General features: G+C 31.9%; 1 protein-coding gene across 1 annotated transcript; it reads left to right on the forward strand.

Moving 5' to 3' along the window:
• Window positions 1-354: 354 nt before the first annotated feature.
• Window positions 355-25,488, forward strand: LOC132739504 (WD repeat-containing protein 48-like; the record flags this gene model as incomplete). Its single annotated transcript, XM_060727222.1, is given in 18 exon segments — window positions 355-498; window positions 1,944-2,019; window positions 2,807-2,889; window positions 4,473-4,602; window positions 4,951-5,141; window positions 5,493-5,597; window positions 7,418-7,537; window positions 8,256-8,324; window positions 8,669-8,759; window positions 9,579-9,676; window positions 10,366-10,473; window positions 11,372-11,471; window positions 18,847-18,918; window positions 19,484-19,568; window positions 20,206-20,323; window positions 20,680-20,759; window positions 21,528-21,717; window positions 23,964-25,488. Coding segments are annotated over 18 exon segments (1,956 nt in total), but the record flags the coding sequence as incomplete, so codon positions are not given.
• Window positions 25,489-25,771: the final 283 nt, after the last annotated feature.

Below are 25,771 nucleotides of genomic sequence, written 5' to 3' on the forward strand. Positions count from 1 at the left end.
TTGACAATAGTATTTTTAGTTTTCCATCCAATTCAGCAGAAATATATTGTATTTTCATAAAGCCAAAACATTGCTATCTGGAGCTCTGCATATATTTCAAACATTTTCTTAATTTGGATACGAAAAATGCCCTCGACCAGACGGGCTACCAGCTTGAAATTTTCACTCGACCACCTGCAAATTTACTCGACTCGGTTGGGCTTGTTACTGTGAAAAGTTGTTAGCCCGAGGAGAAATTTAGTAGTCAGGGGTTATAGGACTACTGCTAATTTCGAACACTGATGTATATTTTCAGTCCGTTTGTTTTGGTAAATGTTAGTTAAGTCCCTTTAATGATATGCTTTTGTCTTACAGGTGTCATTTGTGATCCGTGATGAGATAGAGCGGCATCACAGGTCAGGTGTTAATGCACTCCAGTATGACCCTATGCTTAACAGACTTTATTCAGCCGGCAGGGATTCTATTATTAGGATATGGAATACAAAAGCAACAAGCAAGGTAAATGTTCACAATAATGGAATCAGTTGATACACATTTTTAGCTCGACTATCCGCAGAATAATCGAGCTAATGCTGTCACCCATTTGTCGGCGTCGGCGTCCCTGTGGTTTAGTTTTTGTATGTAAGCTGGTATCTCCATAACTACTGAAGGGAATGGATTGAAACTTCACACACTTGTTCTCTGTGATTATCTAAGATGATTGGCACAAGTCCCATAACTCTGATTTGCTTTTTTTCATAATTATGCCCCTTTTTCGACTTAGAAATTCTTGGTGAAGTTTTTGTATGTAAGCTGGTATCTCCATAACTACTGAAGGGAATGGATTGAAACTTCACACACTTGTTCTCTGTGATTATCTAAGATGATTGGCACAAGTCCCATAACTCTGATTTGCTTTTTTACATAACTATGCCCCTTTTTCGACTTAGAAATTCTTGGTTAAGTTTTTGCGTGTAAGCTGGTATCTCCATAACTACTGAAGGGAATGGATTGAAACTTCACACACTTGTTCTCTGTGATTATCTTAGATGATTGTCACAAGTCCCATAACTCTGATTTGCTTTTTTACATAATAATGCCCCTTTTTCGACTTAGAAATTCTTGGTTAAGTTTTTGCGTGTAAGCTGGTATCTCCATAACTACTGAAGGGAATGGATTGAAACTTCACACTCTTGTTGTCTGTGATCATCTAAGATGATTGGCACAAGTCCCATAACTCGGATTTACTTTTTCGCATAATAATGCCCCTTTTTCGATTCATAAATTCTTGGTTAAGTTTTTGTGTGTAAGCTTGTATCTCCATAACTACTGAAGGGAATGTATTGAAACTTGAAGGGTTTGTACCTTTTCGGACAATTTTATGTATTCATATAGGTAAGCATTATTATACTCAATGAAACACCCTTGTGACAAATTTTCGAATAGTCGAGCGTTACTGTCCTCCGACAGTTCTTGTTTATTCCATCTAAGTCTACCTGTGATTTAAATGGTCATGAAATTAATTATAAATGTAAAATTGTGTATTATTATTAGATTCTTTATTTAGTAATTTTGACATTTGACATTAGATATGTTTATATTCAAAATAAACACGGGGACGCTTATATTCAAAATTTGAATACATTATAAAAGAATAATGTGTATATCTTTTTCATGGGTTTTAGGTTCAAAAAGTCTTTGAGCGCTTTTTCATTTAATATAACAACAAAATAATACTTTGAAATTATACATGTATTGCAAACTAGCCTTGTAAATTTTGCAAAATTGCAATGTAAATGTTTCGTTTCATGAGACATTACATTCATTTTACATCAGATTTCCATAACCTAAGCATATACATGTACATATACATATATATGTTGAACATTGTTGTGGAAATTGATGAGCTTTAAATTAGTTTAATTGAATTGTTAATAAAGGCAACTTGTGTATTATTTTACCAGGATCCGTATGTTTTATCAATGGAGCATCATACAGACTGGGTGAATGACATTGTATTATGCTGTGGGGGAAGAACATGTAAGTATAGTAATCTAAATATTTTTTATTTTTATTTGTTCTCAATTTGGAAAGCTGATGTTATACATTGATGTTATTTTTAGCAATATTTTAGTCTTTTCAGCAGGGGTTTTTCTCTCTTAATTGGGAAGAGATCTTAGCCCTTTGATTTTTGTGGTGTCTCTACAGAGTAGTGGTGACATAATAAAGCTTAATCTCAGTGAACAGACAACCTAACCCTTTGTTGCATAATATGTTTGGTAATTGATCTATGTATTTTACAAGTTCTTGGTGTCAACATACCTTACGGGGCTAATCAGACCAGTCATTTTAATATTTATTTTGCAATCCATTTGTGTTATTATCCAATTTATTTGTCATTTTATGATGTAATTTCTTTTTTTCCTTAATAATGGAAGTTTGCTGTATTATATAAATTCCTTTTAAGATTCTTTATAGGTTTTATTGCCATATATAAACAGTTGTTTGCAATATTACACTTACATATATGCAAACAATCATTTGTATACAAATCTAATGCCATATAACATGCCAAAATGATGTAATGCCATATAACACACCCCCTTAAAAAAGGAAGATGAAATGCCATATAACATGCAACACCAATGTAAAGCCATATTACATGCCAAAAAAAAATAATAATGATGTTATGCCATATAACATGCCCCCTCCAAGCCATATAACATGACAAAAATGATGCAATGTCACATAACATGCCAAAATGATATTAATAACATTGTAATTTATAATGTTAATTTAATATGTATATTTCTTTTGTGTGTTTTAGTGATATCAGCATCATCTGACACAACTGTCAAAGTTTGGAATGCCCACAAAGGATTCTGTATGTCAACACTTAGAACTCATAAGGTACAGTTATCATTATTAAGACTTCTACATCTACAAGTTACTCCAGTGCAATCAGTAAAATATGATATACTTTTTTGAGAAACAGTAAAAATATCATCTGAGAAAAATACTTTTAACTGAGTCATTAGCCAAGGGTAACAGTATTTTATGAAGGATGATATTTTTACTGTTACTTCCAAACCTCTGTGTTATTTATTTTATTACCCGTGGAAATCCTTCATACAGACACTTTTTCTATACTAGGTAAGGAAGGTTACCTATGAAACGGTAAAAATATTTCTTAAGTCACATGGTACACTTGAATTAACAACGAGAATAACCCCCATTGGCTTACATTACAAAAATAGTGAGGGGTAATAATACTGATAATAACTGAGAGAGTGCCCCTAATATTTCTTCCTTGGATAATGTGATTTTATTTTTGTAAACGAAAAAACATAACTCAGGGCCCTTATTTTACAATTTTTGGAGCCAAAATTGGGTCCCATCCCCCTCCATGATTATTACAATGTATATATTTTTCCTGTATCTTAAGAAAATTCCTTTGATTTTGTTGGAATTTTTTGTTGGAACTTATTGATTTTTCTAAGACACATGACTTTTGTGTATAAGATGTTCTGAAGGAAAAAAAAAGAAATAGAAGTATGATTTAGATCATCTGATCATATAATCATTTATTACCCTTCCAGATCTTTTCCGCCTTTTTGATTGGATATTGATCACCCGAAAGAAATTGATATTACCAAGCCAGACGGGTAATATACACACTAAATTTCCCCGTTGGGTACCCCACGTTGTAAACAACATGCGCTGTAGCGATGCGCGTACGGTTTGATTTTACGCAATGTAAATTCCGATTTACAAGCACTTTTTAAATGTCAAATGATAAATATTTACCAAAATAGAGTAATGATATATATTCTCATCAGTATTGAAAACAAATATGACCTTGTGAAAGCTTGATATTAATTCCAAAAAAGTGCTTTCAACAGACTACTCCTTTTCTCTTGTTTACATTCGTTAGGTTCGAAAGAAAATACGTCATGTATTTATGTGACGTCATGTTGTGGTGAAGGGGCACCTTAAAGGGAATCTTATTTCGACGTTTCTTTAAAAGTAGCAATGATTTGTTTTAAAATTGTCTTAACTTGGCAGGGGAAGGGTAATAAAATTATTATTTTGGTTTTGGAGTGATATATGTGGATATATTACCTGCCAAGATAAAATACCACCCTCGCCTGACAACTCGGGTGATATAAAATCTTGACCGGTAATATATCCACATATATCACTCCAAAACCAAAATAACATATAATATATTACTGTATTATTTTAAAAAAGGGTTCAGTTTAAAAACAATTTCTTTAAACTGAACTTTGCAGAAAACTTGTAGCTTAATTGAACAACTTTGCATCTTGAAAGTCACCAGTACTGGATACAAGGTCAAGACCCCAGTAGGGCTTGAATCCACGGTATTAAACATTTTAACCAGTAGGCCACTTCTCCCCTTGAAACAGGGTTATACTTATTTACTTGGGAGAAATGTGTTATTCAGGATTATTGTTTCTTTTATATAATTTCAGGATTATGTTAAAGCTCTGGCATATGCTAAAGATAAAGAACAGGTTGCCTCGGCAGGGCTGGACAGATCTATATTTTTATGGGATGTTAACACATTAACTGCCCTAACAGCCTCCAATAACACAGTAACAAGTATGTAATTGTCTTATTATAAATTATATACACATCATGCATGATGCAAAGAGGGGTGGGAAGGTTAGAAAGTCATGACCTTTTTATGTTTTTAAGTGAAGATCAAGCAAGAGAAAAAAAACTTTGAATGTTGTCATTTTGAATAAAGATCTAAAAGTTCAAATTCTACATTTATTTGCAAAAAAAATCAGAATGCAACATTTTGTAATTTCATGAATTAAGGGTTGTTGATATTCATGTTTATATACCCATTTACATGATGTTGATGTTCGTGAATCAATTGGTGATACTTCATCACTAATAAATATAAGGCTTGTTATCTATTGTAATGCATTTCTTTCATTACAGCATCAAGTTTAAATGGGAACAAAGATTCAATATACAGCCTGGCAATGAACCCAGCTGGTACTGTGATAGTTTCCGGCTCAACAGAGAAAGTTTTACGTGTCTGGGACCCTCGGACATGTTTAAAGCTTATGAAACTTAAAGGTCACACTGACAACGTCAAAGCTCTTGTTCTTAATAGAGATGGAACACAGGTAGGAGATGTGTGAAAAGCTTTTTAACCCTTCTTATTAGAATCAAAATAATGTTGGTCTGAGCATTGTTTATTGGACATTTATCACCAGTTTGATGTTTTGATGCAGAAAAATATTTACCACTTGGGCATACAGAGACAGTTTTACGTTTCTTGGACCCACATTCTCTATTTTCTTAGTACTTCAGTATGTAACAAATGATTTGAGCAACATTGCTAAAACTAAAATTGCAAAAAAATCAATAGTAATAGATTGCATTTTTTTCTTTATTGCATCAAGTCTTTTGCTTATTTGAAGAAATTTTCCTACAGGCAAGTGTTGCATATGTAGACAATATATTTTATGTTGTAGTGTTTATCAGGAAGTTCTGATGGTATGATAAGATTATGGTCACTAGGACAACAGAGATGTGTTGCCACATTCCGTGTTCATGATGAGGGTGTATGGGCGTTACAGGTAAAATTGTTCTAAACTTTTATTGCTCAAGTATGCCAGATAATTTAAACTTTAAACAAGTCTAGAAACTTTTGTCTGTTTACCAGTCTAAGAACCCCAAACTCCTCACAGTGATTACCTTCGTTTGCAGATTTGTAATCACTGACTTCGCAGACGTCACATTATGATGAAAGTCACATGAAGAAATTCAAATGTTAATATCGACCGTTACATAGAAAATCTAACGTCATATTTCTCTTTCTGTTTTATTTTTTACTTTTTATGCCCCCACAATGTGGGAGCATATAGTGTTGCACTTGTCCGTCATTCCGTCAGTCCGTCCGTCAGTCCGTCCGTCCGTACGTCCCGAAATTTTGTGAACGCAACTCCTCTTAAACCGGATGGCAGATTTTGCTTAAACTTACAGGGATGAACAACCTTAAGGTGTAGATGGTAGTAAAGGAAGGAATTTTCGCTGCGATCAAATTTTACAGAATTATGGCCCTTTGTTGATTTTTTCACTATATACTATGTAGAAATTTTGTGAATGCAACTCCTCTTAAACCGGATGGCAGATTTTGCTTAAACTTCCAGGGATGAACAACCTTAATGTGTAGATGGCAGTAAAGGAAGGAATTTTTGCTGCGACCAAATTTAACAGAATTATGGCCCTTTGTTGATTTTTTCATTATATACTATGTAGAAATTTTGTGAACGCAACTCCTCTTAAACCGGATGGCAGATTTTGCTTAAACTTCCAGGGATGAATAACCTTAATGTGTAGATGGTAGTAAAGGAAGGAATTTTTGCTGCGACCAAATTTAACAGAATTATGGCCCTTTGTTGATTTTTTCACTAGATACTATGTAGAAATTTTGTGAACGCAACTCCTCTTAAACCGGATGTCAGATTTTGCTTAAACTTACAAGGATGAACAACCTTAATGTGTAGATGGCAGTAAAGGAAGGAATTTTTGCTGCGACCAAATTTAACAGAATTATGGCCCTTTGTTGATTTTTAGTTTTCAACTTGTGGCACATGTAGTCCAAAAAATATTTGACCTAGAGTCATAAGATTGACAGAACAGTGGCGTGTGGGGGCATCCGTGTCCTATGGACACATTTCTAGTTTAACATATGTTTGTTATAGTTAATCAAAGAATTATCAAAAGTGCACTAGATAATGAAAAATAAATTCAAAAGCTAAGAAATATAAAATGTCAAAATATTGATAAAAATGTTTGTGGTGGTAGAGATCTCTGTACTGATAAGGGGAGATCACTGCTCAGGAGATTGTAAGGACCCAGGTAAAAAATTTTGTCGGTAAACCAGTCTAAAAATTTTAGCTTATTTGAAAATCAGTAAAAAAATCTTTATGCATGTGTGTGTAGTATGTATCTATCTACCCCAATGCCTCTTGGGGACATAGACATGCATGTATCACATGCAAGAAATTTTGTCTGTAAACCATTTAAAACTTGACTGAATCATTTAAAGAAGAGAGAGGAGTGTTGCTACAATTGTGTTAAAATGTAGCTTGATTATGCATTATAACAATTTCTGAAAATAGTGGTGTATCATGAACTTCAATTTATTAACTGATATCTTATATATTTGATGTGTTGGTATCTAAACTTGGATCAAAAAGGTTATGGTCACTAAGTCATACATAAAAAAATGCTTATTGTGGAGCAGTAGATTAACCTTTTTTAGTGTCCATCATTATAATTAATTAACATGTTGTTGTTTCTTTTAAATTTATGTGGTATCAGTAAATCAAACAGGGAAAATACTTATTATCTTAAATATTAATATTAACAAGTCAACAACATTGTTTTTCAGGCAAACGATAGTTTTTCAATGGTTTATTCTGCGGGTAGAGACAAAAGGGTCTGGGCAACTGATGTTAGAAATAACGATTACAGATGTTTAGTTTGTGAAGAAAAAGAACCAGTTTTAAAGGTACTTTGTAGCTGTATGGTTTATGTTTTTATGATAGTTTATGTACGGTAAAGACTTTGTGTACAAGGTCAAGAATATTTTATTTATGGCTACTTTTGATTTACATGGAAAATTTGTTTAAATTGAGATGAGTTATGATTTATTGAGAGAGAAAAAAAGAGGGAATTGATACATTGAAGATCATCATGCTTTGTTCAAAATAGTCTTCAAGTTGCTTAGATAAATTTAAGAAGCCTGTTAAAGGCAGTTGAAAGGGGCATCCGTGGCCGAGTGTTAATCTCTTTGATAACCGCTTGCCCCTCACTGCTGTGGGTTCCCGAATCCTGACAGGGACTTTGAATTATTTCATGTGAGGAAGCTATCCTGCTAGCTTACTGAACTTCGGTGGTTCAACTCAGGTACCCGTTCTTGCCTGAAATAATGCAGGATAGGGCACCAGAGGTCCTTCTCCACAAGTAAAACTGGAACGTTGCCATATGACCCATACTGTGTTAGTGTGATATAAAACACAATAAAACAAACAAACAAATAAAGGCAGTTGAAAACAAATAAACCTGTCAAGGGACATGGCAATGGAATGCTATTTTTGAACAACTTTTTTATGCCCCCAAAAGGGCGGCATATTAAAGTCACACTGTTTGTTTGTCTGTGTGTCCACTTACACAGCATTCTTTATCTAAGAACCAGTGTATTATTTTTACTTTTACTTTATTTTCAGTTGGAGTTAACCAATAATGAACCACAGTCCCTATGGGTTTCTACCACAAGTTCCAGTATCAAAAATTATGTAAGATACCTTGAAAAATAATTGTTACTACAGAAACTATTCATCACTATTGTACAGTTTTACTTCTTAATAAAATCTGATTCAGCTTAATTTTATACTGAGGAAAAGTTCCAGATAAAAGTACTATAATTTCAAATAAATTACTAGCCTTTCATGTATCACATATTCTGTCTGATCTTAATTAAGAAATTAAGTTTATTTAAATTACTAAAATCATCCCATTTGACCATTACAGTACATAAGCAATACACTGCCTCTTACAATATATTTTAGAACATTCTAAGATGTTGGAAATAAGTAAAAAATTATATATGAAAATATGATTTTTCTTTGTAATATTTCAGACTTTAAAGAATGTAAATAAACAGTTGATGTCTACGTTAGAAAATGTCTCACTACCACCAGTCTGTTCACAACCAGAATTTACAATAAAAGGTTTGTTTTTACACTTTTATAATGTATTGTTAATATTTCTTTGAAAAATGTACCGACTACATAATTGTGTACAATTGTAACATGTTGTTTATCTTGATTTTTGGGCATCCGTTGCTGACTGGTTAAGATAAGTATCTAATATCAACTTGCCCCTAACTGCTGTTGGTGAGAATCCTTCATCAGACTTTTTCGCCTTTTTGGATTCATTGTAGAGTGGCTATCTAGTTACCATGTGGATGGTAGGCAGTTCTACACAATTTGACTGCTCATGTCTGTAAAGAATACATGAAGGTGCTTTTGAGGCCTAGCAGTTTTCTTGTTGTCAATACTAACGTCAGTTTGATAAAAAGAAATTTTGTAGCAAATAATTATTATATAATTATTATAAATTATCATTTCAACATGTGATTAAGTTGCGTTGATGAATATGATCTATATAATATACGTAGACTGGAGGTGCTTTAGGATTTTACCAGATTAGATCACAGAATTTTGACAAGGGGTAATGCATTGTCCAAAGGGGATTGACATTATACTACTTAGTCCTTGACCCCCAACCTACCCTCTGAGCCAAAGGATGGTTTATGGCTGAATATGGCTTACAATTATAAAGAAAAAAATGTTAAGAATATATGTGTATAATTAAACCTAGGAGATTAAGTTAAGTATGTTGATTTAATATGATTATTTAGAATTTCTCGATGAATGCATAAACAGTCTTTGATCATTTGAAATATATGTAAATGAATATGTGTAAATTATCTTTTTGATTATGTTAACAATGTTGAAGAATGTATAAACAGGGTGATAATGTTTCAGGTGGTTCAAGTATACGACAGTATTACGTTTTGAATGACAAGCGACATATTTTAACCAAAGATACAGAAGAAAATGTAGCGCTATGGGATGTTTTAAGTGTAAGTTTTGTTGACTTTTTAATCGGCAGTTTTTTGCGTTTGATTTTGAACAACTTGCACCTCACTGCCTTTCATTAAGATTGTTTTTGCATTACATTATTTGCATTTTACATCTTTTACAAATTCTAAAATCCAGAGAAATGTCCTTTTTGAGAAAACCATGAAATTTCTTGCCCATAAAATCAAGTGAATTCATAATATGTTGGTAGTAAATTGGATGGAAAAGCTAGAAGTTCCTTCCTGTCAGCAAAAAAAAATTTCTTTGGCTCTGTATCTGGAACATTGGTCATGTGAAATGTATGCATGTGAATTACTTATATGCTAGTATAAACTCATATAAAGGAGACTTCAACGGTGAGTGGTTACAGTAACTGACTTGCATTGTTCAGATAACTGCTGTGGGTTTGAATCCTGTCCAGAACTTCTTTCATATTAGGAAGCTATCCAGGCAGCTAAGGAAATTTTGATTTCTATTCAGGCGCCGACTTGTGCCTTAAATAGTTAAGCTGGAAATTCACGTAAGATACTGAACAAAGTCTGTTCAACATAAAGACCAACAAAAAACCCACCTCTAATATAAGCTATCTGATAATAAACATAATTTTGATTTTGAGAATAGAGGAGATTCCATTTTTCTTTTAAAATTTGAATATATTGAGAATATTATATTTTACATTTGGTTTATTTAGGCCCGAAAAGTTGAAGATCTTGGAAAAGTTGATTTAGAAGAAGAAATTAAAAACCGATTTAAAATGGTGTATGTACCTAATTGGTTTTCAGTGGATCTTAAAACTGGGGTAAGTCTTTTAGTTATAAAATATCTAAAATGTGCAATATTTGATCCACACTTAAGTTTTAAAAAAGTACCAATGAATTCAATTTTTGCATGTTAGATGCTTATCACGTGAAGAAAGAAGGGCTGGGAAATTATTTGTCAAAAGAGTAGCAAAAGTAAACAAAGTCATGCTTTGACTTCCATACAAATGATTAAATCACTAGAACTGTACTAGTTGTCAAAAAGCAACATAATCAGATAATGATTCAGGGAAATGGCAATAATTAATATTAAATAATTAACATATGGCAAATTTTAATAGTACACCAAAAAAAAAAAGCTTTTTGAAAATTAAAAATAGCATTTTTGAGGCATAATGAGTCTTTAACATTAGATTATATGTCAGTCATTTCAATGTTTATCAGTGAATTTTCATTGAGATAAATTATTATACCATTATATTCATTGTAATTTAGTATATAAAATTAAATTTGAAATGGGATAAATGATATACCATTAATTATCAAATTAGATAAATTATAGAGCACTATATATCAATGAGATTAATATACTGGAAATACCAATAATTAAGATAACAGTAAATTTTATAGAATTAAATAAAAAATAAATCAGTATATTTCAAAGCAGTAAATTATGTACCAGTGATTTCAATGAAAAATAAATACTAGTACATGAAAATGTCAGTGAGCAAAATATATCATTAAATGACCCAAAAATAATATACCATTAAATGTCACTGGGATAAATATATTTTTAAATTTTTAAGAATCAGTTAACGTATCAGTATGTTTTAATTATATACCAGTAATTTTCTATGAGCTAATTTACATACCAGTATTTAACAATGAGATAAGTTATATACCAGTAATTTTAAAATGAGATAAACTTATATATTTCAGATGTTGACTATACATTTAGACGAGACAGATTGTTTCTCAGCTTGGATTTCAGCAAAGGAATTGGGAGTTAATTTACCGTCTGATGTTCCTGATACTAAATGTAAGAATCATTTTCAGATTTTTTTTACCTAACTCTTGTCAAACCTAGGTCTGTTGTAGTTTTGTTTTGGTCTTCTCCTTTTATCACCTTGGAGCTCTTTGATAACGAACTATGAGAGGGGTGTCCATGGCAAAGTGGTTAAGGTCATTGACTTCAAAGTTGAAACCACATACCCCTTACCCAACTAGGTCACTGAATGTCGGTGGTTCTACACGGGTGCTCTTCTGTGCCTGAAATAATACAGGGAGGGAAATCTTATGTATTCATAAAAGCTGGAAAGAAAATATTAAGCAACCATTTGTTTAAATAATGTTGAGGCTACATGTATATGCAAGCTGACCTGGCTCTTTACTGGTAGCTTTGGTCTGTTATTATCATAGTTAGAATCCACAGTCTTTTTTTTTTTTTTTTTTTTTTTTTTGAGGCCCCAACTGGGTAACCCCGTTTATTCACCCCGTAATAGGTATGAGAGGGTCGGGGTCATCCCCCACATACCTTACATTAATTATACATGTATATCACATTGTAATATTTACAAACAAAATATCATAATATACCTTAAATTTTATCATATTAACATTATAATTAAAGCATACAAATAGTATATTTTACACATGTATGTAAGTAAACAAAAGAGAACCTAACATAAATATAGAATGTCAGTGTAATTTATTCGATTAATAATCTTACAATTTGCCATCTTTTAATTTCAGTGTCAGTCAAATTGGTATTTTTGTAAATAGTCCAGGCTAATTTAAGGCTATTTTTAAAGCCAATACATGTGGGTAACAATTTTTTTCTCTTAGACAAATATATGTATTTTTTCAATTCTAAAAACAATATATCATATTCGAAGTCCTTATCTTCAGAACCTAAAATAAAAGATTTACAGTTGAAAATATTGTCAAAATTATGTATGTTACTTTGCAAATATTGGAAAAGAGACTGAATTTTTGACATTCCCAAAATAAATGTATAAGTGTTTGAATTCTTCTTGACAGTTACAGAAAGTACACATTTTATTATCAACAATTTTCATTTTAAACAGCATTGAGTTTGTTGCTAAAGTTCTGTGAATTATTCTAGTCTGAAACCACTGAATGTATGAATCTTTGGTACATTTAAATACATAACTATATATCAATGGCCAGTTTATATTATTATCTATAAAGTATGTGTTCCATTTTTCCTTACTTGTTGGTACATCTGTATTTTTAACAAAAGTTTCATACAGGTATTTCTTATTGCTATTTGTAATAATAATAGGTTTGATAAAACAGTTTACAATAGGATATTGAACATTTAGCAAATCAGTATTAATGGTAATATTTAGCTTTAGCATGTAAGATTTTATAGCCTGTTTTAAACCATGATATTCTAAAAAATTAACTTGTTTGCCTATACACTGTTCTAAAAGATTCAACTCAATAAAATCACCTTGTTCATTAAGAATATCTTTCACAAATCTTATTCCTTTGTCATAAAAAGATTTCATGTAGATATATCTATGTCCTATTGAAAAGCAATGGTTGTAAAACAGTGGCATACGTAATATTTGTTCGAAGTTATCTATACAAAGTTTATCAACAAAGATCATGTAAGCTTTCAAAACATCAATCCAGAAAGCATTCTTAATCTTATTATTAATTGACATACAATACATTTTTCCAAAATTAAAAACTTTATCAATATTAAACAATGAGTTCACAAACTTATAACATTTACTATCACAATTGCTAACATATCTTTTAAGCCATTTTATTTTTAAAGAATGAACATAACTACTAATATCTACCATGTTAAGACCACCTTCTTTGTATGTTTTAATGATTACAGATTGTTTAATTTTTGCCTTACCTTCCCATATGAAATCATAAAATAAATCATTAAGTGTTTTCAAAAAAGCAGTATTAGGTGTAGGTAGGCTTGTAAAACAATGAGTAAATAAAGGAAGCAATATTGACTTAACAACAGTGATTTTTCCTAGTGGAGTTAATACCCTTTTTTTCCAATGACTTAAATACTATTTTTTACTTTCTGTAGCAATTTCATCAAATTTTAGAACAATCATTTTTTCTAAATGAACATCAAAAGTTAGTCCTGATAGTTTAAACTGTGTGTCACCCCATGTTAGTTTCCACCTTGTCTTAATTGATCTAGTACTATATTTAAGAGAGCCTATCCAAATAATCTTAGTTTTGTCAAAATTTATCTTTAAACCTGAAATTTCTGTAAATTTATTTAACAAATTTAAAGCAGTATTAAGTGATTTTTCTGAACCATCCAAAAGAAGTGATGTATCGTCCGCAAACTGAGATATTTTATATTCCTCGCCATCTATTTTTATACCTTTAACATCTTTACATTGTCTTATTTTAACTGCTAAAATTTCTGCACACAGAATAAAGATATAAGGTGAAATTGGATCACCTTGTCTACAACCTCGTTTAATTTTAAAAAAATTGGATAAAAAACCATTTAATATTACACAAGTTTCAGTATTATATAAAAACAAAGAAATCCATTTCCTAAACATTGGACCAAAATGAAATAATGAAAGACATTTCTCTATAAATGTAAACGATAAAGTATCAAAAAGCTTTTTCAAAATCAATCATCATTAATAAACCTGGTATATTATTATCTTCAGTATATTTCATTATATCATACAATAATCTAGTATTTTCACCAATGTACCTATTTTTAATGAAACCAGTTTGATCTTTTGACACTAAAATATCTAAAACACTTTTAAGTCTGTTTGCTATATTACCTGAGGCTAATTTATATACTACATTTAATAAAGTAATCGGTCTCCAATTTTTTAAAAAATGTTTAGGTTTATTTTGTTTTGGAATGCATGTAATTGTTCCTAATTTTTGATTTCTAGAAAATGAATTAACCTTGTATGCATAATTAATAGCTTTCACCACAAAATGTCCAATTCTATTCCAAAAGTTTTGAAAAAATTTACTGTAAATCCATCACACCCAGGGCTTTTATCATTTTTCATATTTTTTAAATGTAAAGGAGACTTCATCATATGAAAGGAGACCTTCAAGCTTGAGTGATTCACTATCAGACAGCATATTAATATCACAATCCCTCAATTCTCTATCAATATTACAATCATTCAAAGTTACATTTTTGTATAAGTTTTCATAATAAGCACTAGTTTCTTTTAGTATATCCTTTTGATCATAAATAAAAGTTCCATCATCAAGTTCCAGAAAAGGTATTGTCTTAGCTGAACAATGTGATTTCTCTAAATTTAAAAAGTAATTAGAAGGTTTTTCTCCAGATTCAATCCATTGTGACCTTGACCTAATCATAGCACCCTTTATTTTATTGTTTCTTAATTCAGTCAATTCGTTTTGTAAATGTAGAAGTTTGTCTTTATTATCATTTGTTAAGTTTTGTTCTAGAAAAATAATTTCTTCAAATAATTTTTTTTCAAATGTATTTCTTTCTTTAGCCTTAAAAGAGCTATAGGAAATGGATTTACCTCTAATTTCCATTAAAAGTGTCTCTAAAAAAAGTTCATCATTAATAAAAAAGTCTATATCTTTATTGTTTATATTCAAAACATAATCTATATTATATACAGGTAAACAATATTGCAATTTTATTTCATCTATTTTCTTATTAATGATATCAAGGAATTCAATGTCATGTAAAAGAGCATCATTAAATTTCCCTAAACCTTTTCCATGATTAACAGGAACAAAACAAAAATCCAAATTTATCATTGAATGATCAGATCTATAACTAGCATCAATGTCACATTTACGTACAAACTGATATAAATTTTTTTGTTATAAGAAAAAAATCTGATCTACCTTGCTGTATTGGGTTGGTGCGTCTCCATGTATATTTTTTTATATCACCATGTAACTCTCTAAAAGGATCAATAAGTTCTTTATCTTCAATAATACTGAGTAAAAAATTTCTAGCCTTCACATTATTATTCTTTGATTTATAATTATAGTAGTCCAGGTCTGGATTTTGAACAAGATTATAATCTCCACAAATTATTAGAGAGTCATTTTCATCAGAACAATTTAATATATCAAAAATATATCTTAAGAAACTAGGACTATCTGTATTTGGTGCATATATATTAACTAATGTAAAATTTATGGAATCCAATGAAATACCTAACATTATAAAACTTCCAGAGTCATCAGTTTTAACAAAATTTATTTTAATATCTAAATCTTTTCTACATAAAATGGCCACACCTTTTGCATTAGATTTACAATGACTAAAATAACATAAGCCATTCCATTCAGAATAAATTTTCTTTTCAAATTCTTTAATAAAATGTGTTTCTTGCAGACAAAGTATATCAGCATATTTTGTATGAAATAGATTAAAAACATCACGCCTCTTGATGCTGTCATTTAAACCACGGTAATTGTAAGAAAAAATTTTAAGATTACTCATTGCTAATTTTTACAAAAAAACATTCATCATTATATCTAAAATACATATAAACATTACACTTGACTAAGTTAAATATATATACCCAGTGGGACAGTTTAAACAAACATACAGACCTCAAAAACATAGTGTAATATGGTGGCATATAAAAAAATTACACTTTACTGCAAAAAAATAAGAGAAAAAAAAAAAGATAGTAAAAGTTGTGTTAAATATAAATGAATGGTGCAAAAATATGTTACTGTATTTTCTTTTCATTTATATCAATATATTTTTTTCTCACTTTTCTTAATAATAAATGTACCGGAAACCATAAGCATTCACTGTGATTAATTAAATTGCATATTTCAGTATGTTTTGATTACAACAATAAAATAAACTAAATAACCACCGGGCTGGGAAAGGGGCCCTGAAATCAACCAGAGCACCTCCCTGGCAACGTAAAATGCAAGCACTTTTCCTCTCTGCCAAAGCAGGGCGCCCCCAGGGTGCCGGGGACAATACTAGCCACCCTCTTAATCAGTATATTGATAAGATAGGAGGCTGGAGATGTCCCTGACCCCATATCCAGCAAAGGATGTGATTATAGAGTAATCAGTTTAAGGCACGTTTAAAACAGGGTAAAGAATAAAATACAACAAAAAAAAAACAAAACAAAAAAAACGACCAAAAACCAAAAAAACAATAAAGCATACCAAAAGATGTGTGTCAATGAAAAGTTCCAAGATAAGATAATTTCATAAGATAATAAGATAATGGCAAGAAAAAGTAATTATCTAATAATAATTTTTGTAAGGGAGGCAATTTAAATTGCTGTATGACCATTGAAATTATTACAAGTATTTACAAACAGCTTTCAACCATAAACAAAATAGTTGACACATGTACAGAGAACAATACAAACAATATTATACTTCCAAAATCTTAACTAACATTATACATACACATATATCTACACATAACCATATTCCTCCACATATATATGCACCTGTATACACACTTCCATACTTATACACATATATATACCGGTACACGTACACACATACGTATACCCCCATATATACATATAATTACATAAGTACATACACACAATGGGGATCACATATATATATAAATTCTAGACAGAGTAGACAAGTTTCCTACATACAGTAAAGTAATAGTCTGAGTGAATCTGAAATGGTTCAAGGGAGGAAACTTTTGTTATGAAATGAAGAATATTATTTACTTTTTATGTCCCTTGAATTTTGATTGGTATCACTGTCACATAAAAATTGTAAACTTTTGACTGTAATTGAAGGATCAATTATAATTCAAGAATTATTATAAAAAATATGTTACCAATTATTATAAGTTTCAATATATTTTCTTAAGTATGTCATCAATCCACAGTCTTAGGGCTACAGATAATTTGTCCATCTCAGACATTGAATACACCAGGAACAGTGGTATTCAAAGGTTATGGTCCATGTAAAGTTTGTTATATTTCAGCTGTTAATGTTTTGCATATAAAACTTTTTGTGCTCCCCGAAAAATTTCGGGGGAGCATATATTCGTCGCCTTGTCCGTCTGTCCGTCCGCCTGTCTGTCTGTTTTCTTGTCCGGAGCATAAATTGAAAACCCTTGGAGATAATTTGTTTAAACTTCATACAGTGGTAGAGGGCATTGAGGGGGAGTGCAGTGTCAAAGAACCATAACTCTATTTTGCCCAGTTATTGAATTATCTCCCCTTATAGAAAAATCTTGTCCGGGACATAACTCTAAAACTATAAGAGATATCAACGTGAAACTTTGTAGGTGAATAGATCTCAATGGGTAGATGTGCAGTGCATAAGACCAATAGCTCTTTTTGTCCTAATTTTGGAGTTATTGCCCTTTGTTAATTTCAACACTTTGAACTTTGTCCGGAACATAACTCTAAAACTATATGAGATATCAAGATGAAACATTGTAGGTAGATAGATCTCATTGAGTAGAAGTGCAGTGCAAAAGGACCATAACTCTGTTAAGCCTCATTTTTGAATTATCTCCCCTTATAGAAAAATCTTGTCCGGGGCATAACTCTAAAACTATATGAGATATCAACATGAAACTTTGTAGGTGAATAGATCTCAATGGGTAGATGTGCAGTGCATAAGAACAATTACTCTTTTTGTCCTAATTATGGAGTTATTGCCCTTTGTTAATTTTAACACTGAACTTTGTCCGGAACATGATTCTTAAATTATAAGAGATATCAAGATGAAACATTGTAGGTAGATAGATCTCATTGAGTAGAAGTGCAGTGCAAGAAAACCATAACTCTGTTAATCCTCATTTTTGAATTATCTCCCCTTATAGAAAAATCTTGTACTGGACATAGCTGTAAAACTATAAGAGATATTAACATGAAACTTTGTAGGTAGATGTATCTCAATGGGTAGATGTGCAGTGCATGAGAATCATAACTTTGCCTTGCCTAATTCTTGAGTTATTGCCGTTTGTTTATTTTTACTTTTTGAAGTTGTCCGGATCATAACTCGGAAACCATAAGAGATATCAACAAGAAACTTTGTAAGTTGATTGATTACATTGATTACAAGTGCAGTGCAACAAACAGTAACTCTGCCTTGCCTAATTTTGGAATTATTACACTTTGAACTTTTTCCAGGAACATAACTCTGAAACTACAAGAGGTGTACTTTCCTGTATTCAAAACCTATTCGGGGAGCATCACCCAACTCAAACCAGACTCTTGTTACATAAGTATTTGCATGTATCATTTGGTTAAAAAAATGTGCTTGGCTCTAAATTGGATGCAAAGGCTTGTCAATCGGTTCCTGCTGGTAAAGGATTCAATACTTAATTTCTGAAGTAATATAACATTACTGCTTAAAATAATTAGCAGTGTCATTATGCATATAATAACAAGTTTTTTTTCCTGTTCTTATTTCAGTAAATATTGGACAGCAGCTGTTACAAGCCTTGTTAGATAATTGGCCAAAGACACACATATTTGAAAATCAAGGTATGGTAGCCTATAAATAGCATTGATAGAGCAAGCATATATAAAATCATCAATATTTAATATATTTATATGATAGAGAAAAAAATAGCTGCATTGGAGTTGTATTAATTTTACATTTGAAGGAATGGTACAAAACTGTTGTAATTCTTTATGTCTTATGCAATATTGAGTGGACAAATAATGTTAAATATAATTTTGCAAAGTTAGTCTCACCTTTCTTACTTATACTCTTGTCACTTTCATGAGGAATTAAGACTGCCAAACACTTTGCAGAATTACTCCCCTTTTTTCTACATTTCCTTTATTAATTACATTTTCTAGCACTGAGAAAAGTGAAGTATGCTATTCACACAGATCTTGATTTAATTCTTTTATGGAGCATTGATAGATGTAACTTAAAACACAATTGCTAATATAATTTATACATATTCAGATTTTTTCATAGTACATGTATTTGATTGTTTGCTTCTAAAGAAATTTAAAAAATGAATATACTTGTACAAGTTGTATCCTGTTCTGTATAGATCAGGTTTCTGGATGTAAAACTATTATATAATATTTTCAGAAAATATTAATGGAAATGAGAACGAAGTGCAATCACCGTTAGGAAATTATTTCCGGGTTCCTGGTCACACACCTGTTATATTTAGGTAAGAGCAGTATTTTTATATAATTATTAATACCAAAAATTAGAATACTGGTGATATTGCAACTAAAATTTCATAGTCTTTAGACTTGTGGAATTTCAGAGCTGATATCTCTTCAAAATAAAAACATATAGAAAGCCATGGTTTTGACAGAAAAAGGGAAAGAAATGATAAAGTTATTGGAGCATAGGTTGAAGTTATTTACTTTGGATTGACTAAAAATGTATGTTTTTCAATTCTAGTACAGAAGGGCATATCAATGTTGACAACTCCCTCAGCTCACATAAGACATATAGAGCAGTAAAAAGATGTAAAGTGTATTGGTTATACCTAAAAACTATTTTATCTATTTATACATAGAGTCTATCCTGTGTTAAAGATCATTCTTTGAATAAAGATCTGTGATTAAAGACCATTTCCAACAACTGTTCATTGAGAGAACAGAGTAACCCCCCCAAATAAAAACCACTTGACTGTGAAGGTTGTGATTGGTGTCTTCTTTAGGTGGCTTATGTTAACAGGGTTGAATGTACTTATTTTAGCTTGTTTGTAATGAAGGCTTTGAAGCTTATTTTACCCACTGTTTGAGTTGAATGATATCTATTTGTGTATGTTTTTATGATACCATTTTGCATTGCAGTGAGGTCGGGCGTGGCAAAACTTTATTCAGATTACTGTGTCGTGATGCAGGTGGGGAGACAGAACAAATGTTATTAAATGAAACAGTTCCTCAATGGGTGGTAGATGTTCTTGTACATGTAAGATTATCTTTTATTTGTTGATTAAAGACTTTGAAATTAACAATCGTAATATATATATGATCAAAATAAATTATACTTCCAGATTAACACTATTAGCTCGACTATTCATGATGATTTTAAGCTTGTCTATTTGAAGGAAAGGGAGAGCTATTGTACTTACCCAGGCGTCGGTTTTGGCAACAACGTCACACTTTGGTTAGTTTTTGCTTGGAAGTTGGTATAGCCAAAACTGTTAAAGGAATAGGTTGAAACTGAACAAATGAGTGAATCATGCACTGAGAATAGTTTAGCACCAAGCTCTTGTTGCTTTGATACTGTAACTTCAATAATGCTTTTTACTATTCTGTTACCAGGGTAACTCACCAAAATCAAACAAGATTCCGTTCTTTCTACAACCTCATCAGAGTATGGGACAGAAAATCGTCATGAAGAAGTAAGTTTACTGGTTTTGTTACTGCACTTTTTAGACATAAGAAATTATTCTTACCATTTTCATGTAAATACAACATCTTTGATAAATGTTTACTTGCATAATGAAATGGTGAGTTATTAGGCAGGTGGTGGCCTCTGTGGCCAAGTGGTTAAAGTCTCCTAATCTCAAATCACTGTAGGAATGAATCCAACTGTGAATTGTTTCATGCTAGGAATCTCTTCTCTACCTAGCTTTTTGAACAATGGTGGTTCTGTTCAGGTCAGATGCCTGCCCATGTTGCAGTGTAATAATGCACTATGGGACGTCTGAAAACTTTCTCAACCAGTAAATCTGAAATGTTTCCTAATGACCTTTACAGTGGTGGTGTGACATAAAACCCAAACTTTGTCTTACTATATTCTCCCAAATTTCAGTTACATAAGTTATATAACTACATCATAAACATGTGCATCATAACATCTTTGGCCTAATGGTTAAGGTTTTTGACCTCAAACCACTTGCCCCTCGTTGATGTGGGTTCAAATCCCTGCAGGGACTATGGACCCTTTTCATGAGAGGAAGGTAGCTAGCCAGCTAGCTGAATATTGGTTGTTTTATTCAGGTGACCATTAATGCCTGAAATAATGCATGGAAGGGCACCTGAGGTCTTCCTCCACCAGTAAAACTGGAAAGTCTCCATAGGCCTTCCATGTGGCCTACTGTGTTGGTTCATGTATATAGTATGTGATGTAATGATTTACCAATAATCATGCACTTTCATTAATACAGGGACCGATTATCAGCTAGTGATATGATCCAAGTCCGGAAGGTAATAGAACATGTGTACGAAAAGGTTTTAGGTCAAGGATCTGATGCAGGGTCCCAGGCAGCTAATGGTGGGAACCAGGAGAAAAGCGAGGAATTAGAGGACAGCTCAGCCGTTGCTGAGGAAAAGGTAGAACTACTGTGCAATGAACAGGTAAGAAAATTACATGTTATATATGTTGTTTTTTTGTAGTTAAGAGTGTACCTAAGATCAGTTTGTCACATGGTGAGAAAAATGTGCAGCCTGACCTGGACTCGAACTCGGGACCCTGGGAATACTGTTGTTCATCTCTACCAACTGAGCTATCCAGCTGCTTATACATTGTTTCTAAATAGTGAATAGTTCCGAACCATGATATGTAAGATAAGATAACTTTTGAATAGGCAGATGTAAAAAAGAAGGTATTTATAATTTTAAAGTTGCATTATGCCAAAGAAATGAATAAAAACTTTCCTATTAAGGAAAGGCGAATCTGTGTTTTATAATTTGATAATTAATTTAGAGCATTTTAGCTGTTTACCATATAATGAAAGCAGTGTTTAATGTAACATGATTTGTCATATACATGTACGCATAACATAAAAGCAGCATGATGTAAATTAAGTAGTATTTTGGTTTCCATACTAAATCACTATAACTTTACTTATAGCAAAATTGATCTAGGGCATTGAATGCTTGTCTTGTACTTCACTGTTAATCAAGTAATCCTATGATACCTGTAGTGGGTCACTAGCTGAGAAAATGTTAAGTACTCAATTTACTGGTTAGTTATCAAGGAAAACCAGTATGTTGGATTAAAGGTTAACCACCAAGATTTGATCACAAATGTGTTAAAAAATAGGGGAGTGAAAGCAAAATAACAAATCTCTGTTTGAATGGGATATTGAATAAATGAGCAGCATCATGACAAAACCAACATAATGGCTTTGTAGGGGTGCAACGATACAGCCAAACCCGTATTGCGATATATTGCGATATAGACAGCCTGTATTGCGATACGTATTGTGGTACAGTGTATACTAAAATAATTAAAGAAAACAGTAAAACGTAAGCTATATTTCAACTCTTCTTATTATTCTTTTAGAACACATACATGTATCTATAGAATGAATAAGTACCCTGTGTCCTTGAGGCTTTTTAAATGTTTTTCTTAACAGTTTCAGAAAAGTACATACGTGACGGTAGGTCGTATCTAGGGTCTAAAACACGAATCATATCCTTAAATCCATCATTTGAGACAACACTAAACGGTCGAAGATCATTAACAATGAATTTTCCGACGGCTTGCGTTATGTCCTTATACCGCTGACTTGTAGGCTTGTATTTGGAAGTCTGCCCAAAAGAACTTATAATTGTCGGCTACTTTACGGTTGACGCTGTTGCCGCGATCAAACTAGTACCAGACTTGCATGCACCTTGTTGCAGATTGATTTTGTGGTGTCGAGTCAAATGTGTATTTAGATTTGTGGTCCCTCCGCTGTAGCGAATATCCATCTTACATTTTTTACAAACAGCTATGCCGTCCTCAATTTTTCCTGTAGATTTTCTTTTTTTTAAGTTGAATTAAACCCATATTTTACTTTTAGCTTTCTCATTTTCAATTAGTTTAAAATCTTTTTCCATTTTTTTATTTCAGTTAATCAACAATTTTAATCAGTCCTAACTTAAATTGCGTAACTGTGTGTAATTTAATAAAGCGTGATCAAAGCCGCACTCTGAAAATGACGTCACATGATTCTGCTACTCGCGCGGTAAGATCAAAGAGCTTCGTCAGGAAAAGTTCGCGGCGGCGTTTCTTTATACATCACAGGGATCGACTAGTGTCGGCAATCTTTTCATGTTTCATTGATGTTTTGTTTTTGATGTCGTAAATCGTTGCTTACTGATTCAAAATTGAAGTTTCTACATTCATGTTATTTCGGCATAAATATTAAAGAAAAAACCGCAATACAGGGCAGCTGCACCGCGGTACGTATCGACCCGAGACTGTATTGCAATATACCGGTATACCGGTATATCGTTGCACCACTATGGCTTTGCGACCAGTATGGATCCAGATCAGCCTGCGCATCCACACACTCTGATCAGGATCCATGCTGTTGCTTATCAACTCTATTTCAAGTAGAGAAACTGATAGCGAACAGCATGGATCCTGATCAGACTGCGTGGATGCGCAGGCTGGTCTGGATCCATGCTGGTCGCAAACCCATTATGTTGGTTTTGTCGTAACGCGGCTGATATCTGCTTATATTCTCTTTTTTAAATGCAAAATCTTTTTGGAAATAACTTTTTTGCAAGAGGGCTTTCCAATATTCACTGGAAGTGTATATATATTGATTCATTGTAAAGCTTAAAATGCATTTAGATAAATGTGGCATCTGTTTTCCTTTCTTTCCTAGGTTTTGAACCCCAATATGGATCTGAGAACTGTGAAACATTTTATCTGGAAACAAGGTGGTGATTTAACATTACATTACAGACCACTTAAAACTTGAAAGTTCCCTCAGGATGTTAGTGTTGTTCTTAACTAAAGAAAACAAAATTTGACATCTGTGGCCTGCCATAGTTTTAACACAGTGTATGTGATATAGTTGGAACTGTTCATGAATACTTCAATATTTCAGCTGCAAAAAAAAGGAATTAGCATATTGCATAATTGTATACTTATGGAGTATACATGTATATATTATGGTGAACACTGTCTTTGCTTGTGAATTGTATTTATTGTTAAAACCATGAAGATATTTTATTTATCATATCTATATGTATTTTATATTATTAAGTGACACAGAACATCACTGATCATCTGTTGTCAGTTTCCATATACAGTCAATCCTGTGAACAAAACCACCCAAAGGAGAGACCAAACATGACCTTTATAGACAAACGGTCTTTATTTGGAGGTTATTCCCTTCTATATAATGAATGGTTGTTGAAGAGTGGTCTTTATTTACAGGGTTATCCTTAATTGCAGATGGTCTTTAAAATATTTTAACTGTATATGTTAAAACATCATAATTATCTTGATTTTGTTAGCAAGGATATGATCAAAACTGTGTTTAAATCAAGTGCTAAAACAAAATACACAAACAAACATTATTTGAACAACTCTCAAGTCAGACTGGCTCTATATAGGCAAATTTCACTGCCATTAATAAGGCAAATGCCATGAATATTTTCTGTAATTAAAATAAATTGATATATTACTGAAACACTTCTTATATTCTTATATATTTGCCTATGTTTTAAAATTATTTGCTATATTTTTCTTGCAGAAAAGGTTGTCTAAACACATTAAATTGTTATATAATAACAATCTGACAAGAATTTTATTGCTACATTCGCAGTACCATCAAATGTGAAAAATTCCTGTAGGAATCCTGCATTTTGGCTTGAAATTTTTTTATTTCCTATAATTTTTTTTTTAAAAGGCTCGGAGTAAAGCGATTTTGTGTATTCTGATGGCTGCATTTGTTTGATATAGAATATGTAATTGATGGCACAAGCTGATTGTTAAAATGATTTAGTCCTTAATTTTTTAGCTTTTAATTTTGCCATTTTTCACCATTATCACCACCATTTTCATTATCATCATTATCATCATCATCACCATTATCATCAGCATTTTATTTTGTCATCAAAGTCATCAAAATCTGCATTTATTGAAATTTTAAAAGACAAGTTGAGAAGTACATGTAGCAACGTTTTAGTATGAAACAAAAAAGCAATTATTGTGAAATTAGATATTTTTGCGAGGCCAACCTTTAGCAAGAACAAAGTTTTGGAATCATTCTTGATTATTTTATCTATCATTTCTGTTAATAATTTATATGGTATATACTTAATAAACATCAACAAATTTTAATAACTTCAAATTCACAAACTGAGCAAACTCAAATCCTTTGGAAATAATTTCTGATTTTACGGTATGCTCAAGGAAACATCAGCTGGGTCCTGGCGAGAGTTGAACTAATGTAGTTAGAGAGTCCTAGATTACTAGTCTGAAGTATTAACCACTACACCTATGCCGCCACTTTTTGGTCTTGTTTTATCAACATCAATTTTATTTTTGCATCTACTCATGCACTTAAATAATTGAATTCATATCATGGTCTTTGAATAGGGAACAAGCCCAAATGCATGACTGCAATTTTTATTTTTCATGGTCCATGTCAGTAAAGCCTTAATACATGAAGGCAAAATCTTT

This window comes from Ruditapes philippinarum, unplaced genomic scaffold (genome assembly GCF_026571515.1).
Source record: "Ruditapes philippinarum isolate M1 unplaced genomic scaffold, ASM2657151v2 ctg7143_1_1_1_1, whole genome shotgun sequence".
Lineage (NCBI taxonomy): Eukaryota > Metazoa > Mollusca > Bivalvia > Venerida > Veneridae > Ruditapes > Ruditapes philippinarum.